Source organism: Penaeus japonicus, unplaced genomic scaffold (genome assembly GCF_977035675.1).
Source record: "Penaeus japonicus unplaced genomic scaffold, GWHDUDI00000001_assembly GWHDUDI00000020, whole genome shotgun sequence".
In the NCBI taxonomy this organism is placed as follows: domain Eukaryota; kingdom Metazoa; phylum Arthropoda; class Malacostraca; order Decapoda; family Penaeidae; genus Penaeus; species Penaeus japonicus.
The window spans coordinates 29,392,972-29,410,471 of NW_028234422.1; the positions used below are offsets into that span (position 1 = coordinate 29,392,972).

The window sequence follows — 17,500 nt, forward strand, 5'->3', positions numbered from 1 at the left end:
GGCAGCAATTAAAGTTATTTTGATTACGGCATTTTAAATTTCTTTGATGTATCTGATCACGAATTCATGTACAATGTTATTATTTCATATTTATTCCTATGCAGAGTTAGACAGTTATGTACAATCTTTAATATTTAATCTCTTTGAGTAGATGGCTATCCATCTATCTCTACATTTATATATATGCCAAATGAAATATCAATTTATATGTGTTTATATATCTATTTCTCTATTTATACATATCTACTTATAAAAATACATAAGCAAACACACACACACACACAAACACACACACACACATACACACACACACACACACACAATACACACACGTACACACACACACAATACACACACACACACACACACACACACACACACACACACACACACACACACACACACACACACACACACACACACACACACACACACACACACACACGTACACACAATGACACCCTAACCGCCGATCCCGTATCCCCCCCCCCACCCACGACCCCCAAACCATACAATACCACCTGTCAGCGTGTGTTCCCGCAGGTGGTGAGCAGTGTGGTGTGGCGCTGCGTCCGGGGAGACGTAATCGCCAGCTTCTTACTGACGCTGGTGTCGACGGCAGCGGCATTGCAGCCTCCATACCACGCCACGCTCACCGGACCCTGCGCTCAGCCCCGAACAGGTAGCGTGGCATCCGGTTGTGTTTTTTTTTTTTCTTTTTTTTTTCTTTCGTGTTATGCAAGAGAGAAAAAAAGGGTTAGATTGGTGTGAATGAGGGTGAGTTATTTGGTTATTTCATTTCATCGTAATTCTGGCGGCGACTGATACGTTCTTTGCTTTGTGTGGTGGTTCATTGTCATTCGTAGTTTTTCATCCTTTTTTAAAATTGCAAGAAAGAATATTGAAATAATGATTATGGGATTTATGTATTAATTAAACTCGTGGAATAATTTATTTGTTTAGCTTTTTGACTGATCTAATACTTATTGAGGTTTATTTTGTGATGTATCCATACCAATCATTCTTACTATTCTTACTTACTATTCTTACAATAATTCTTATTATAGTCATTTTTTTATAAACTGCTTTGGCTTTTAGTTTCTTTGCTTTTTGGCGTTTAGGAAAAATTGTTGTCGCTTTTGGAAATGGCGCTTTTAGAAAATGTTAGAAGCTATTGTCACTTTTAAAAACTTGTCCTTTTTAGATACAGTTGTCACTTTTAGAAACGTGTGATTTTAGAAACTTATCACTTTCAGACACTGTTGTCACTCTTAGTAACTGTTGTCACTAAGAAAATATTCGTTTCAGAAGCAGTTGTCACTTTTAGAAACTCTGTTGTCACTAAGAACATATTAGTTTCAGAAGCAGTTGTCACTTTTAGAAACTCTGTTGTCACTAAGAAAATATTCGTTTCAGAAGCAGTTGTCACTTTTAGAAACTGTTGTCACTAAGAACATATTCGTTTCAGAAGCAGTTGTCACTTTTAGAAACTGTTGTCACTAAGAACATATTAGTTTCAGAAGCAGTTGTCACTTTTAGAAACTCTGTTGTCACTAAGAACATATTAGTTTCAGAAGCAGTTGTCACTTTTAGAAACTCTGTTGTCACTAAGAAAATATTCGTTTCAGAAGCAGTTGTCACTTTTAGAAACTTTGTTGTCACTAAGAAAATATTCGTTTCAGAAGCAGTTGTCACTTTTAGAAACTTTGTTGTCACTAAGAAAATATTCGTTTCAGAAGCAGTTGTCACTTTTAGAAACTTTGTTGTCACTAAGAAAATATTCGTTTCAGAAGCAGTTGTCACTTTTAGAAACTTTGTTGTCACTAAGAAAATATTCGTTTCAGAAGCAGTTGTCACTTTTAGAAACTCTGTTGTCACTAAGAACATATTAGTTTCAGAAGCAGTTGTCACATTTAGAAACTGTTGTCACTAAGAACATATTAGTTTCAGAAGCAGTTGTCACGTTTAGAAACTCTGTTGTCACGAAGAAAATATCAGTTTCAGAAACTGTTGTCACATTTATAAACTTCCTTAAATCATTTTGCAAAGAAAAAAAAATCCCCACGGATACAGGCAGCGCACTTTTAGAATGGAACACCTACGTGAATAGTTTATATGAATGAGTCAGCTGATTTTATAGACTAATAGCTGAACTTCCACAGAGAGTTACGAGTTAGCCCGAGTTGGGATTGAAGTTTTAATGAATGAGATGCTGGTTTTCTTTTACTGGAAGTTACTTTGATGAAGTTTGTGAAAAGGGAAATTACTGTTTGGTAAAATGTATATATATATATATATATATATATATATATATATATATATATATATATATATATATATAATATATATATATATATATATATATATATATATATATATATATATTATATATATATATATATTATATATATATATATATATATATATATATATATATATATAATATATATATATATATGTATGCTTATATGTGTGTGTGTGTGTGTGTGTGTGTGTGTGTGTGTGTGTGTGTGTTTATATGTACATATACATGTCTCAGTCTCTCTGAGAGAGAGAGAGAGAGAGAGAGAGAGAGAGAGAGAGAGAGAGAGAGAGAGAGAGAGAGAGAGAGAGAGAGAGAGAGATGCGTTGCCATGGGTGTAAATGAGCACACCCACGCGGAAATATACATAAATGCACACTTGAATACAAACACGCAAGGAGAAGAGAGAGAGAAAGAGAGAAAGAGAGTAAAATTCCTGAGGCAGGATTCATAAAACAAGGGATGGAGACATACCGCTAGAGTCACTATGCTAACACCGCCTCCCGTCCCTACGACCCAAACACAAAGCCGCCATATTGCTCTAATTAAGGCGCCGTAGAGCAGTCCTTCAGCCGCAAAACATTAAAGACAATCATATAACAGTTGTGTTCAAACATAATGTTGTCGGGAGTAAATAAACCAATTGTGGGATACTAAATAAGGCATCAAGAAATACCCGTTGTAACATGAGCTGTAACTAGTGACGGTACACGTTTTGCGACCCGGATCTAGTGTTTTTTTTCCATTCATTTCTTAATGGTATTACTGCTACTACGATTATGCTATCGTTATTATTATTATCGCGCGCGTGTGTTTGTTGTGTGTGTGTGTGGTGGGGGGGGGGGGGGTTGCGTGTGTGTGTGTGTGGGTTGTGTGTGTGTGTGTGAGTAAGTAAGTAAGTAAGTGAGTGAGTGAGTCAATCAGAGTAAGTGATATGAATATGTATAAATTATATCTCCTCTATATATCTATCTATAATATATCTACTAAAAAATATAATATCATATATATATATATATATATATATATATATATAAAATATATATATATATATATATATATATATATATATATATATATATATATATATATATATATACACAGATACAGATTTAGGTATATACATATAGACCCTTTCTTCTATAATAGTGTCATTTGCTATGCTAGCATTTGGAGTGAAATTCAAACAGTCATCCTTTTGAGTAAATTTTAAGGTACACTTGAAATCTAATATAAAGATATTTACATTCGTAAATATTTTTCTTCGTTACTAATTCCAGCGGCTATTAGTTTAAAAAAAAGTCTTAATATTCACGCGCGCTGTGATTACACCGTGTTTACAAACAACACAGCTGATGAGCGACCGTGGCTTGTGATTGGTCAAAGATCCCTAAGAACAGGAGCCTCTGATTGGCTACCGAAATTCCAACGTTGTTTGAAATTTACGGCGGTGCAGGTCCAACGGCAGGGATACGGCGCCGTAAAAAAAAGGGGAAAAAAGAAAAAGAAAAAAAAACTCGTGTATAAGATCGGGCGCCATATGCGAGCTAGAACTTTGGTCGCTGTAATATGATTAAGGCTTCCACCGCACCCTAACTACCGCCCCCTGATGTCTGACAAGATAAACTCAATTGTTCAGCTTCGGCGTTCGCGTTTGTTATCATATGAACAGAATTGCAAGGACGAATTGACGAGGTGTCGGCCATTTGCTAGACGGGCGGCGGTGTGAAGGGAGAAGGGAGCTTAATGCCTCAGTGTGATTTCTGAGAAGGTTACTGGAATGGCGGAGGACCAGTCAGAAAGTTCAAAACCCCGTGAAGCAATTAGGTTCCGTCTGGATCTTGCAAAGAGGACAAACTCCAGGCAAGACGAGTTTGAGATGATCTTATCTATTAATATATAAGATTTTTTGTTATATCATATATCTATATCTATACATATATATATATATTTATATATGTATATATATATATACAGCTGTATATGTGTATATATATATATATATATATATATATATATATATATATATATATATATATATATATATATATATATATATATATATATATATATATACATATATTAGTAATACACGCATTTCCTTTCATATTGTTTCACTAGCTGCCACCTCGCAACTGGAGAGAACGGGAGATGGGGCGGGAGAGACAGAGGCAGAGGATGAAGCGGAGTGAGTGAGTGAGAAAGAGAGACAGAGACAGAGACAAAGACAGACACAGGGACAGAGACAGAGACAGAGACAGAGACAGAGATAGAGATAAAGACAGAGACAGAGATAGAGAGAAAGAGAGAGGATACAGAAGGAGATAGACAATGTGAAAAAAGGGCGAAAGAGAGAGGGGAAGAACGAAGAGGAAGGGAAGAAGGGGAGCAAGGCAAGCACAGCAAGCACCGATCGTGACATTCATCATCTGGCCGCACTGTTGCACACGCATTATGGGTCTCCTATTTCAAAAAAGAAACGTTTGTGGCGATAGCAGGGAGAGGGGTGAATCTAGGGTTAAAGCTGTGGTGTCTAAGCGTTTCGAGGGGAAAGGAAGGGGAGAGGAAGAGCGCCCCCACACCCCCCCTTCCACTCACCTCCCATTCCATCCTCCTCTCCCCTCCCCACATCCTTTCTCCCGCCTCCTCTTCCTCTCCCCTCTTCTCTCCTTCTTTCTTCTATCCCCCTCACACTTTCTTTCTCGTTTCCTTCTCTTCCCCTCTTCCTTCTTTGCTTCTCTTCTCCCTCTACTTTCTTCTCCCACCTACTCCTCACCTCTTATTCTTCCTCTCTCACCTCCTCCTCTTCCTTCTTCTCTTCTCCTTCCTTTGTTTTCCCTCTTCCTTCTTCCCCCTCCTCCTCCCCTCCCCTCCTTCTCTTCTACTTCCTTTTCTCTCTCTTCTCCTTCCCTCCTTTCTTGCCTCCTCTATTCCTCCTCCTCCTCCTCCTCCCACCATCCTCCCCTTTCCCCTCCCTTTCCCTCTTCCCCTTTAACCCGCCTTATCTCCTTCTCTCCTCTCTTTTCCCTCTTCTTTTCACTATACGTTGCCTCCCTTTCTCTCCTTTTCCCTTCCATTTTCACACTTCCCTTCTCTCCTCTTTCCCTCCTTCTCCCTTTCTTTTTCCTTCTCCCCCTTCCTTCTCTCCTTCCTTTTTTTCTCTTTCTTTCCTTTATTTTCCTCCTTTTCACTCCTCCCCTTCCCTCATTCTCCCCTCTCTTTTCCTTTTTCTCTCCCTTTCGCTCCATCTCTCTTCTTTTTTTCTCCTTTTTCTTTCCATCTCCTCTTCTTTTCCCTCCCTTTCCCTTCACTTCCTTCCCCTCCCCTCCATCTCCTCTTTTTTTCTCCCTTTTCCTTCCATCTCCTCTTCTTTTCCCTCCCTTTCCCTCCTCTATCCTCCCCATCCTTCCAATTCCATCCTCTTCGCTCCTCTTCCCTCAACTTTCCTCCTTTTCCCTCCTCTTCCCTCTTCTTCCCTCCCCTTCCCTCCTCTTCTCACGCCTCCCTCCCTCTTCCCTCCTCTCCCCTCCCCTTCCCTCCTCTTCCCTCCACCTCCTTCCTCTCCTCTCCCCTCCCCTTTCCCTCCTCTCCCCTCCCCTTCCCTCCTCTTCCCTCCCTCCTTCCTCTCCTCTCCCCTCCCCTTTCCCTCCTCTTCCCTCCACCTCCTTCCTCTCCTCTCCCCTCCCCCTTTCCCTTCCCTCCTCTCTCCTCCCTCCCCTCCCTTCCTCCTCTCCCTCCCCCTCTCCTCCTCCCCTTTTCCTCTCCCTCCTTCCTCTCCTCTCCCCTCCCCTCTCCCTCCTCTTCCCTCCCTCCTTCCTCTCCTCTCCCCTCCCCTTTCCCTCCTCTTCCCTCCCTCCTTCCTCTCCTCTCCCCTCCCCTTTCCCTCCTCTTCCCTCCCTCCTTCCTCTCCTCTCCCCTCCCCTTTCCCTCCTCTCCCCTCCTCTCCCCTCCCCTTCCCTCCTCTTCCCTCCACCTCCTTCCTCTCCTCTCCCCTCCCCTTTCCCTCCTCTTCCCTCCCTCCTTCCTCTCCTCTCCCCTCCCCTTTCCCTCCTCTTCCCTCCCTCCTTCCTCTCCTCTCCCCTCCCCTTTCCCTCCTCTTCCCTCCCTCCTTCCTCTCCTCTCCCCTCCCCTTTCCCTCCTCTTCCCTCCCTCCTTCCTCTCCTCTCCCCTCCCCTTTCCCTCCTCTTCCCTCCCTCCTTCCTCTCCTCTCCCCTCCCCTTTCCCTCCTCTTCCCTCCACCTCCTTCCTCTCCTCTCGCCTCCCCCTTTCCTCCCCTTCCCTCCTCTCCCCTCCTCTTCCCTCCTCTCCCCTCCCCTTTCCCTCCTCTTCCCTCCCTCCTTCCTCTCCTCTCCCCTCCCCTTTCCCTCCTCTTCCCTCCCTCCTTCCAATCTGCGGATCACACAAGTTTCCAGCGAGCGTCAGCGTTTTCCCTCCATGAAAATAATTCATAATTCACCAAAGAGAGGAAAAAAAGGAAGGAATTCAACTCCCTCCCCATGAAGCTCCTTCAGTCTTAAGGGATTCGAGTATTAGTCTGGCGCTCGTCGTTCGAGTATTAGTCTGGCGCTCGTCGTTCGAGTATCAGTCTGGCGCTCGTCGTTCGAGTATCAGTCTGGCGCTCGTCGTTCGAGTATCAGTCTGGCGCTCGTCGTTCGAGTATCAGTCTGGCGCTCGTCGTTCGAGTATTAGTCTGGCGCTCGTCGTTCGAGTATCAGTCTGGCGCTCGTCGTTCGAGTATTAGTCTGGCGCTCGTCGTTCGAGTATTAGTCTGGCGCTCGTCGTTCGAGTATCAGTCTGGCGCTCGTCGTTCGAGTATCAGTCTGGCGCTCGTCGTTCGAGTATTAGTCTGGCGCTCGTCGTTCGAGTATCAGTCTGGCGCTCGTCGTTCGAGTATCAGTCTGGCGCTCGTCGTTCGAGTATCAGTCTGGCGCTCGTCGTTCGAGCATCAGTCTGGCGCTCGTCGTTCGAGTATTAGTCTGGCGCTCGTCGTTCGAGTATTAGTCTGGCGCTCGTCGTTCGAGTATCAGTCTGGCGCTCGTCGTTCGAGTATTAGTCTGGCGCTCGTCGTTCGAGTATCAGTCTGGCGCTCGTCGTTCGAGTATTAGTCTGGCGCTCGTCGTTCGAGTATTAGTCTGGCGCTCGTCGTTCGAGTATCAGTCTGTGGCGGTCGTCGTTCGAGTATTAGTCTGGCGCTCGTCGTTCGACTACTAGTCTGCCGCCGCTCGTCGTTCGAGTATCAGTCTGGCGCTCGTCGTTCGAGTATTAGTCTGGCGCTCGTCGTTCGAGTATTAGTCTGGCGCTCGTCGTTCGAGTATTAGTCTGGCGCTCGTCGTTCGAGTATCAGTCTGGCGCTCGTCGTTCGAGTATTAGTCTGGCGCTCGTCGTTCGAGTATCAGTCTGGCGCTCGTCGTTCGAGTATTAGTCTGGCGCTCGTCGTTCGAGAATCAGTCTGGCGCTCGTCGTTCGAGTATCAGTCTGGCGCTCGTCGTTCGAGTATTAGTCTGGCGCTCGTCGTTCGAGTATTAGTCTGGCGCTCGTCGTTCGAGTATTAGTCTGGCGGCGCTCGTCGTTCGAGTATTAGTCTGGCGCTCGTCGTTCGAGTATCAGTCTGGCGCTCGTCGTTCGAGTATTAGTCTGGCGGCGCTCGTCGTTCGAGTATTAGTCTGGCGCTCGTCGTTCGAGTATTAGTCTGGCGCTCGTCGTTCGAGTATCAGTCTGGCGCTCGTCGTTCGAGTATTAGTCTGGCGCTCGTCGTTCGAGTATTAGTCTGGCGCTCGTCGTTCGAGTATTAGTCTGGCGCTCGTCGTTCGAGTATTAGTCTGGCGCTCGTCGTTCGAGTATCAGTCTGGCGCTCGTCGTTCGAGTATTAGTCTGGCGCTCGTCGTTCGAGTATTAGTCTGGCGCTCGTCGTTCGAGTATCAGTCTGGCGCTCGTCGTTCGAGTATTAGTCTGGCGCTCGTCGTTCAGTCTAGGCGCTCGTCAGTTCGATAATCAGTCTGGCGCTGTCGTCGAGGGCATCAGTCTGGCGCTTCGTCGTTTCGAGTATTAGTCGTGCGCTCGTCGTCCGAGTAGTAGTCTGGCGCTCGTCGTTCGAGTATTAGTCTGGCGCTCGTCGTTCGAGTATTAGTCTGGCGCTCGTCGTTCGAGTATTAGTCTGGCGCTCGTCGTTCGAGTATTAGTCTGGCGCTCGTCGTTCGAGCAGTCTGCTCGTCGTTCGAGTATTAGTCTGGCGCTCGTCGTTCGAGTATCAGTCTGGCGCTCGTCGTTCGAGTATCAGTCTGGCGCTCGTCGTTCGAGTATCAGTCTGGCGCTCGTCGTTCGAGTATCAGTCTGGCGCTCGTCGTTCGAGTATCAGTCTGGCGCTCGTCGTTCGAGTATTAGTCTGGCGCTCGTCGTTCGAGTATTAGTCTGGCGCTCGTCGTTCGAGTATTAGTCTGGCGCTCGTCGTTCGAGTATTAGTCTGGCGCTCGTCGTTCGAGTATTAGTCTGGCGCTCGTCGTTCGAGTATTAGTCTGGCGCTCGTCGTTCGAGTATTAGTCTGGCGCTCGTCGTTCGAGTATTAGTCTGGCGCTCGTCGTTCGAGTATTAGTCTGGCGCTCGTCGTTCGAGTATCAGTCTGGCGCTCGTCGTTCGAGTATCAGTCTGGCGCTCGTCGTTCGAGTATTAGTCTGGCGCTCGTCGTTCGAGTATCAGTCTGGCGCTCGTCGTTCAAGTTCTAATTTTCGTCAGCCCTCATTTCGTCAGCGTTAGCTTCGTCAGCTCAATGTTCATGAGCTCTTTAGCCTCGTCTCTCCTCTGTCAGCCGAGCTTTCATCAGACTATATTCCATCAGTTCAGCTATTGTCAGCACACCTTCGTTAGCCTAGCTCTCCTCAGCCAAGCTTTTATCTTTCTTTTTTTTCTTTCTTTCTTTCTTTCTTTCGTCAGCTCAGCCCTTGCCTGGCAAACTTTCAACAGCTTAGTCTCCTTCAGCCTGCCCTCATTAGCCTACCTCTCATCAGCGCCACCTTGTCCGGTCTAACTTCCAATAGCCCATAGCAATCCTAGATTTCGTCAGCCCCCCTTCCACCATCCTCCTTCCCACCAGCCGCCTTCAACCATCCTCCTTCCCACCAGCCCCCCTTCCACCATCCTCCTTCCCACCAGCCCCCCTTCCACCATCCTCCTTCCCACCAGCCCCCCTTCCACCATCCTCCTTCCCACCAGCCCCCCTTCCACCATCCTCCTTCCCCCACCAGCCCCCCTTCCACCATCCTCCTTCCCACCAGCCCCCCTTCCACCATCCTCCTTCCCACCAGCCCCCCTTCCACCATCCTCCTTCCCACCAGCCCCCCTTCCACCATCCTCCTTCCCACCAGCCCCCCTTCCACCATCCTCCTTCCCACCAGCCCCCCTTCCACCATCCTCCTTCCCACCAGCCCCCCTTCCACCATCCTCCTCCCCACCCGCCCCCCCTCCCCCCCCCTCCTCCCCACCCGCCCCCCCTCCCCCATCCTCCTTCCCACCAGCCCCCCTTCCACCATCCTCCTTCCCACCAGCCCCCCTTCCACCATCCTCCTTCCCACCAGCCCCCCTTCCACCATCCTCCTTCCCACCAGCCCCCCTTCCACCATCCTCCTTCCCACCAGCCCCCCTTCCACCATCCTCCTTCCCCCACCCTCCCCTTTCCCACCATTCCCCTCCCCACCAGCCCCCCTTCCACCATCCTCCTTCCCACCAGCCCCCCTTCCACCATCCTCCTTCCCACCAGCCCCCCTTCCACCATCCTCCTTCCCCCCACCCCCCCTTCCCCCCCCCTCCTCCCCCCACCAGCCCCCCTTCCACCATCCTCCTTCCCACCAGCCCCCCTTCCACCATCCTCCTTCCCACCAGCCCCCCTTCCACCATCCTCCTTCCCACCAGCCCCCCTTCCACCATCCTCCTTCCCACCAGCCTCCCTTCCACCATCCTCCTTCCCACCAGCCTCCCTTCCACCATCCTCCTTCCCACCAGCCCCCCTTCCACCATCCTCCTTCCCACCAGCCCCCCTTCCACCATCCTCCTTCCCACCAGCCTCCCTTCCACCATCCTCCTTCCCACCAGCCCCTTCACCATCTCCTTCCACCAGCCCTCCACCATCCTCCTCCCCACCAGCCCCCCTTCCACCATCCTCCTTCCCACCAGCCTCCCTTCCACCATCCTCCTTCCCACCAGCCCCCCTTCCACCATCCTCCTTCCCACCAGCCTCCCTTCCACCATCCTCCTTCCCACCAGCTGCCCTTCCGCCATCCTCCTTCCCACCAGCCTCCCTGGGTCTCCACATCCTCCTTCCTCACCAGCCCCCTTCCACCCTCCTCCTCCCCACCAGCCCCCTTCCACCATCCTCCTTCCCCCACCAGCCCCCCTTCCACCATCCTCCTTCCCACCAGCCTCCCTTCCACCATCCCCTTCCCACCAGCCCCTTCCACCATCCTCCTTCCACCAGCCCCCCCTCCACCACCCTCCTTCCCACCAGCCCCCCTTCCACCATCCTCCTTCCCACCAGCCCCCCTTCCACCCCCCCCCCCCCCCCACCAGCCCCCCTTCCACCATCCTCCTTCCCACCAGCCCCCCTTCCACCATCCTCCTTCCCACCAGCCCCCCTTCCACCATCCTCCCGAAATTCCCACCAGCTCTCCTTCCACCCAGAATCCTCCTTCCTCACCAGTCCGCCCCTAGACCACCAATCCTCTCCTTTTCCTGGACACCCAACCAGCACGCGACCGAATCAACCCCTCCACTTTTATCCACCATCCTCCTTCCCACCCACCACCCGCAAGGACACCCAGCCCCCCTTCCACCATCCTCCTTCCCCCACCAGCCCCCCTTCCACCATCCTCCTTCCCAATACCAGCCCCCCTTCCACCATCCTCCTTCCCGCCAGCCCCCCTTCCACCATCCTCCTTCCCACCTATAGTAGCCCCACCTAGAGTCCACCATCCTCCTTCCCACCAGCCCCCCGCCTACTGATTCCACCATCACCTCCTTTCCCAACCATGCCCCCTTCCTCCATCCTTCCTTTATCCCACCCTAGTGTTGTAGGCCCCCCCTTTTCTCCACCCATCCTCCTTCCCACCAGCCTGCTCGTCCTTTCCCACCAGCCCCCCTTCCACCATCCTCCTTCCCACCTCCCCACCCCCTTTCCACATCCTCCTTCCACTCGCGTAAGCCCCCCTTCCACCATCCCTACCTTCCCACCAAGCCCCCTTCCACCATCCTCCTTCCCACCAGCCTCCCTTCCCACCGCCTCTCCTCCTTCCCCCACCAGCCACCCCTTCCAGTCCATCCTCCTTCCCTCCACCATCCATCTGCTCCTTCCCACCAGCCCCACCTTACCACCATACCCTCTACCTTCCACCAGCACCCCTTCCACCATCCCCTTCCCACCACCCCCCTTCCACCATGCCACCTTCCACATCCAGCCCCCCATTCCCACCATCCTACTCTTCCCACCTTCCACCTCCTCCCTTCCAACACCAGCATCCCTTTTCCTCCTCCCCCACCACCCACCCTTCCACCTCTGCCTCCTTCCCGGACTCAGTGATCCTCCCTTTCCAGACCATCCTCCTCCCCGTTTAGCCTCCCCCTTCCACCATCCATTAAGTTAAATTTATCTAAACCTTCCACCAGCCACGCCTTCCCACCATATATCCTCCTAAGTCCTCCCACACACCACCACCCTTAACCAACCATCCTCCTTCCCACCTACAGTCCCCCCTTCCACCATCCTCCTTCCCACCAGCCCCCCTTCCACCATTCCCCCCTCCCATCCTCCCCCTCCCCCCTCCACCATCCTCCTTCCCACCAGCCCCCCCTCTCCTTACCAGCCCCTTCACTCCTTCTTCCCCCCACCCTCCCTTCCACCATCCTCCTTCCCACCAGCCCCCCTTCCACCATCCTCCTTCCCACCCCCCTCCCTTCCCCCTCTCCCCCCCCTTCCTCCTCCCCCCCCCCCCCTCCCCCCCCCCCCCCTCCCCTTCCCCCCCTCCCCCTCCCCCCCCCCCTCCCCCCCCTCCCCCCTCCCCCCTCCCCCCCCCCCCCCCCCCTCCCCTCCCCCCCCCCCCCCCCCCCCCCCCCCCCTCCCCCTCCCCCCCCTCCCCCCTCTCCCCCCCTCCCCCCTTCCCCCCCCCCTCCCCCCTCCCCCCCTCCTTCCTCCCCCCTCCCCCCCTTCCCCCCCCCTCCCCCCCCCCCCCCCCCTCCTCCCCCCCCCCCCCTCCCCCCCCCCCCCTCCCCCCCCCCCCTCCCACCCCCCCCCCCCCCCCTCCCCCCCCCCCCCCCCCCCTCCCTCCCTCCCTCCCCCCCCCCCCCTCCCCCCCCTCCCCCCCCCCCCCCCCTCCCCCCCCCCCCCCCCCCCTCCTCCTTCCCCCTCCCCCTCCCCCCCCCCCCCCCCTTCCCCCCTCCTCCACCTCCTCCCTTCCACTCTTCCACCACCCCTTCCCCACTCCTCCACCTCCCCTCCCACCCCCTCCCACCCCTCCCCACCCCCTCCCCCCCTTCCCACCCCCTTCCCCACCTCCTTCCCACCCCCCCCCTCCACCTCCCTCCTTCCCACCACCCCCTTCCACCATCCTCCTTCCCACCACCCCTTCCACCATCCTCCTTCCCCCACCCCCCCCCCCCCCTTCCACCCCCTCCCCCCCTCCCCCAGCCCCCTTCCACCTCCTCCTTCCCCCACCACCCCCCTTCCACCATCCTCCTTCCCACCCGCCCCCTTCCACCATCCTCCTTCCCACCAGCCTCCCTTCCACCATCTATCCCTTCCCACCAGCCCCCCTTCACCATCCTCCTTCCACCAGCCCCCCTTCCACCATCCTCCTTCCCACCAGCCCCCCCGCCACCATCCTCCTTCCACCCCCCCTTCCACCATCCTCCTTCCCACCAGCCCCCCTCCCACCCTCCCCCTCCCCACCAGCCCCCCTTCCACCATCCTCCTTCCCACCAGCCTCCCTTCCACCATCCTCCTTCCCCCACCAGCCCCCCTTCCACCATCCTCCTTCCCACCAGCCCCCCTCCCCCATCCTCCTTCCCACCAGCCCCCCTTCCACCATCCTCCTTCCCACCAGCCCCCCTTCCACCATCCTCCTTCCCACCAGCCCCCCTTCCACCATCCTCCTTCCCACCAGCCCCCCTTCCACCATCCTCCTTCCCCCACCAGCCCCCCTTCCACCATCCTCCTCCCCACCAGCCCCCCTTCCACCATCCTCCTTCCCACCAGCCCCCCTTCCACCATCCTCCTTCCCACCAGCCCCCCTTCCACCATCCTCCTTCCCACCAGCCTCCCTTCCACCATCCTCCTTCCCCCACCAGCCCCCCTTCCACCATCCTCCTTCCCACCAGCCCCCCTTCCACCATCCTCCTTCCCACCAGCCCCCCTTCCACCATCCTCCTTCCCACCAGCCCCCCTTCCACCATCCTACTTCCCACCAGCCCCCCTTCCACCATCCTCCTTCCCACCAGCCCCCCTTCCACCATCCTCCTTCCCACCAGCCCCCCTTCCACCATCCTCCTTCCCACCAGCCCCCCTTCCACCATCCCAGCGTGCGACCGTCAGGCCACAATCACCTCGAAAGAATTATACAAACCACAATCATCTATCGATCAGCTGGCCAGCGGAAGTATCCTCTTGACGACGACGGCGTTACAGAGGGCGCCACAGGAGGGAGGGAGGGAAGGAGGGTAGGAGGGAGGGAGGGAGGGAAGGAGGGTAGGAGGGAGGGAGGGAGGGAAGGAGGGTAGGAGGGAGGGAAGGAGGAAAGGAGGGAAGGAGGAAGGGAGAGAGGGAAAGAGGGAGGGAGGAGGGAAAGAGGGAGGGAAGGAGGGAGGGAGGGAAGGAGGGTTGGAGGGAGGGAGGGAGGGAAGGAGGGGAGGAGGGAGGGAGGGAGGGAAGGAGGGTAGGAGGGAGGGAAGGAGGGAAGGAGGGAGGAAGGGAGGGAGGGAAAGAGAGAAGGGAGGAGGGAAAGAGGGAGGGAGAGAGGAAAGGAGGGAAGAGACGGAAGGAAGGGGGGAAGGAAAGGAGGAAGGGAGAGATTGAAGGAAGATGAGAAGGAAGAAAGGAGAGATAGAGGGAAGATGAGAAGGAAGAAGGGAGGGAAGGAGGGAGGAAGAGAAGGAAGAAAGGAGGGAGAGAGGGAAGATGAGAAGGAAGAAAGGAGAGATAGAGGGAAGATGAGAAGGAAGAAAGGAGAGATAGAGGGAAGATGAGAAGGAAGAAAGGAGAGATAGAGGGAAGATGAGAAGGAAGAAAGGAGAGATAGAGGGAAGATGAGAAGGAAGAAAGGAGAGATAGAGGGAAGATGAGAAGGAAGAAAGGAGAGATAGAGGGAAGATGAGAAGGAAGAAAGGAGAGATAGAGGGAAGATGAGAAGGAAGAAAGGAGAGATAGAGGGAAGATGAGAAGGAAGAAAGGAGAGATAGAGGGAAGATGAGAAGGAAGAAAGGAGAGATAGAGGGAAGATGAGAAGGAAGAAAGGAGAGATAGAGGGAAGATGAGAAGGAAGAAAGGAGAGATAGAGGGAAGATGAGAAGGAAGAAAGGAGAGATAGAGGGAAGATGAGAAGGAAGAAAGGAGAGATAGAGGGAAGATGAGAAGGAAGAAAGGAGAGATAGAGGGAAGATGAGAAGGAAGAAAGGAGAGATAGAGGGAAGATGAGAAGGAAGAAAGGAGAGATAGAGGGAAGATGAGAAGGAAGAAAGGAGAGATAGAGGGAAGATGAGAAGGAAGAAAGGAGAGATAGAGGGAAGATGAGAAGGAAGAAAGGAGAGATAGAGGGAAGATGAGAAGGAAGAAAGGAGAGATAGAGGGAAGATGAGAAGGAAGAAAGGAGAGATAGAGGGAAGATGAGAAGGAAGAAAGGAGAGATAGAGGGAAGATGAGAAGGAAGAAAGGAGAGATAGAGGGAAGATGAGAAGGAAGAAAGGAGAGATAGAGGGAAGATGAGAAGGAAGAAAGGAGAGATAGAGGGAAGATGAGAAGGAAGAAAGGAGAGATAGAGGGAAGATGAGAAGGAAGAAAGGAGAGATAGAGGGAAGATGAGAAGGAAGAAAGGAGAGATAGAGGGAAGATGAGAAGGAAGAAAGGAGAGATAGAGGGAAGATGAGAAGGAAGAAAGGAGAGATAGAGGGAAGATGAGAAGGAAGAAAGGAGAGATAGAGGGAAGATGAGAAGGAAGAAAGGAGAGATAGAGGGAAGATGAGAAGGAAGAAAGGAGAGATAGAGGGAAGATGAGAAGGAAGAAAGGAGAGATAGAGGGAAGATGAGAAGGAAGAAAGGAGAGATAGAGGGAAGATGAGAAGGAAGAAAGGAGAGATAGAGGGAAGATGAGAAGGAAGAAAGGAGAGATAGAGGGAAGATGAGAAGGAAGAAAGGAGAGATAGAGGGAAGATGAGAAGGAAGAAAGGAGAGATAGAGGGAAGATGAGAAGGAAGAAAGGAGAGATAGAGGGAAGATGAGAAGGAAGAAAGGAGAGATAGAGGGAAGATGAGAAGGAAGAAAGGAGAGATAGAGGGAAGATGAGAAGGAAGAAAGGAGAGATAGAGGGAAGATGAGAAGGAAGAAAGGAGAGATAGAGGGAAGATGAGAAGGAAGAAAGGAGAGATAGAGGGAAGATGAGAAGGAAGAAAGGAGAGATAGAGGGAAGATGAGAAGGAAGAAAGGAGAGATAGAGGGAAGATGAGAAGGAAGAAAGGAGAGATAGAGGGAAGATGAGAAGGAAGAAAGGAGAGATAGAGGGAAGATGAGAAGGAAGAAAGGAGAGATAGAGGGAAGATGAGAAGGAAGAAAGGAGAGATAGAGGGAAGATGAGAAGGAAGAAAGGAGAGATAGAGGGAAGATGAGAAGGAAGAAAGGAGAGATAGAGGGAAGATGAGAAGGAAGAAAGGAGAGATAGAGGGAAGATGAGAAGGAAGAAAGGAGAGATAGAGGGAAGATGAGAAGGAAGAAAGGAGAGATAGAGGGAAGATGAGAAGGAAGAAAGGAGAGATAGAGGGAAGATGAGAAGGAAGAAAGGAGAGATAGAGGGAAGATGAGAAGGAAGAAAGGAGAGATAGAGGGAAGATGAGAAGGAAGAAAGGAGAGATAGAGGGAAGATGAGAAGGAAGAAAGGAGAGATAGAGGGAAGATGAGAAGGAAGAAAGGAGAGATAGAGGGAAGATGAGAAGGAAGAAAGGAGAGATAGAGGGAAGATGAGAAGGAAGAAAGGAGAGATAGAGGGAAGATGAGAAGGAAGAAAGGAGAGATAGAGGGAAGATGAGAAGGAAGAAAGGAGAGATAGAGGGAAGATGAGAAGGAAGAAAGGAGAGATAGAGGGAAGATGAGAAGGAAGAAAGGAGAGATAGAGGGAAGATGAGAAGGAAGAAAGGAGAGATAGAGGGAAGATGAGAAGGAAGAAAGGAGAGATAGAGGGAAGATGAGAAGGAAGAAAGGAGAGATAGAGGGAAGATGAGAAGGAAGAAAGGAGAGATAGAGGGAAGATGAGAAGGAAGAAAGGAGAGATAGAGGGAAGATGAGAAGGAAGAAAGGAGAGATAGAGGGAAGATGAGAAGGAAGAAAGGAGAGATAGAGGGAAGATGAGAAGGAAGAAAGGAGAGATAGAGGGAAGATGAGAAGGAAGAAAGGAGAGATAGAGGGAAGATGAGAAGGAAGAAAGGAGAGATAGAGGGAAGATGAGAAGGAAGAAAGGAGAGATAGAGGGAAGATGAGAAGGAAGAAAGGAGAGATAGAGGGAAGATGAGAAGGAAGAAAGGAGAGATAGAGGGAAGATGAGAAGGAAGAAAGGAGAGATAGAGGGAAGATGAGAAGGAAGAAAGGAGAGATAGAGGGAAGATGAGAAGGAAGAAAGGAGAGATAGAGGGAAGATGAGAAGGAAGAAAGGAGAGATAGAGGGAAGATGAGAAGGAAGAAAGGAGAGATAGAGGGAAGATGAGAAGGAAGAAAGGAGAGATAGAGGGAAGATGAGAAGGAAGAAAGGAGAGATAGAGGGAAGATGAGAAGGAAGAAAGGAGAGATAGAGGGAAGATGAGAAGGAAGAAAGGAGAGATAGAGGGAAGATGAGAAGGAAGAAAGGAGAGATAGAGGGAAGATGAGAAGGAAGAAAGGAGAGATAGAGGGAAGATGAGAAGGAAGAAAGGAGAGATAGAGGGAAGATGAGAAGGAAGAAAGGAGAGATAGAGGGAAGATGAGAA

At 51.4% G+C, this 17,500-nt stretch overlaps 1 protein-coding gene across 1 annotated transcript in view; it reads left to right on the top strand.

Moving 5' to 3' along the window:
- The window catches only part of LOC122255214 (lens fiber major intrinsic protein), a 42,836-nt gene that overhangs the window by 20,401 nt on the left and 4,935 nt on the right, over nt 1-17,500 (top strand). Inside the window, exon 3 of the mRNA XM_043019150.2 lies at nt 544-682. Within this exon, the coding sequence (XP_042875084.1) occupies nt 544-682 (139 nt within the window). The remainder of the gene's footprint in view (nt 1-543; nt 683-17,500) is intronic.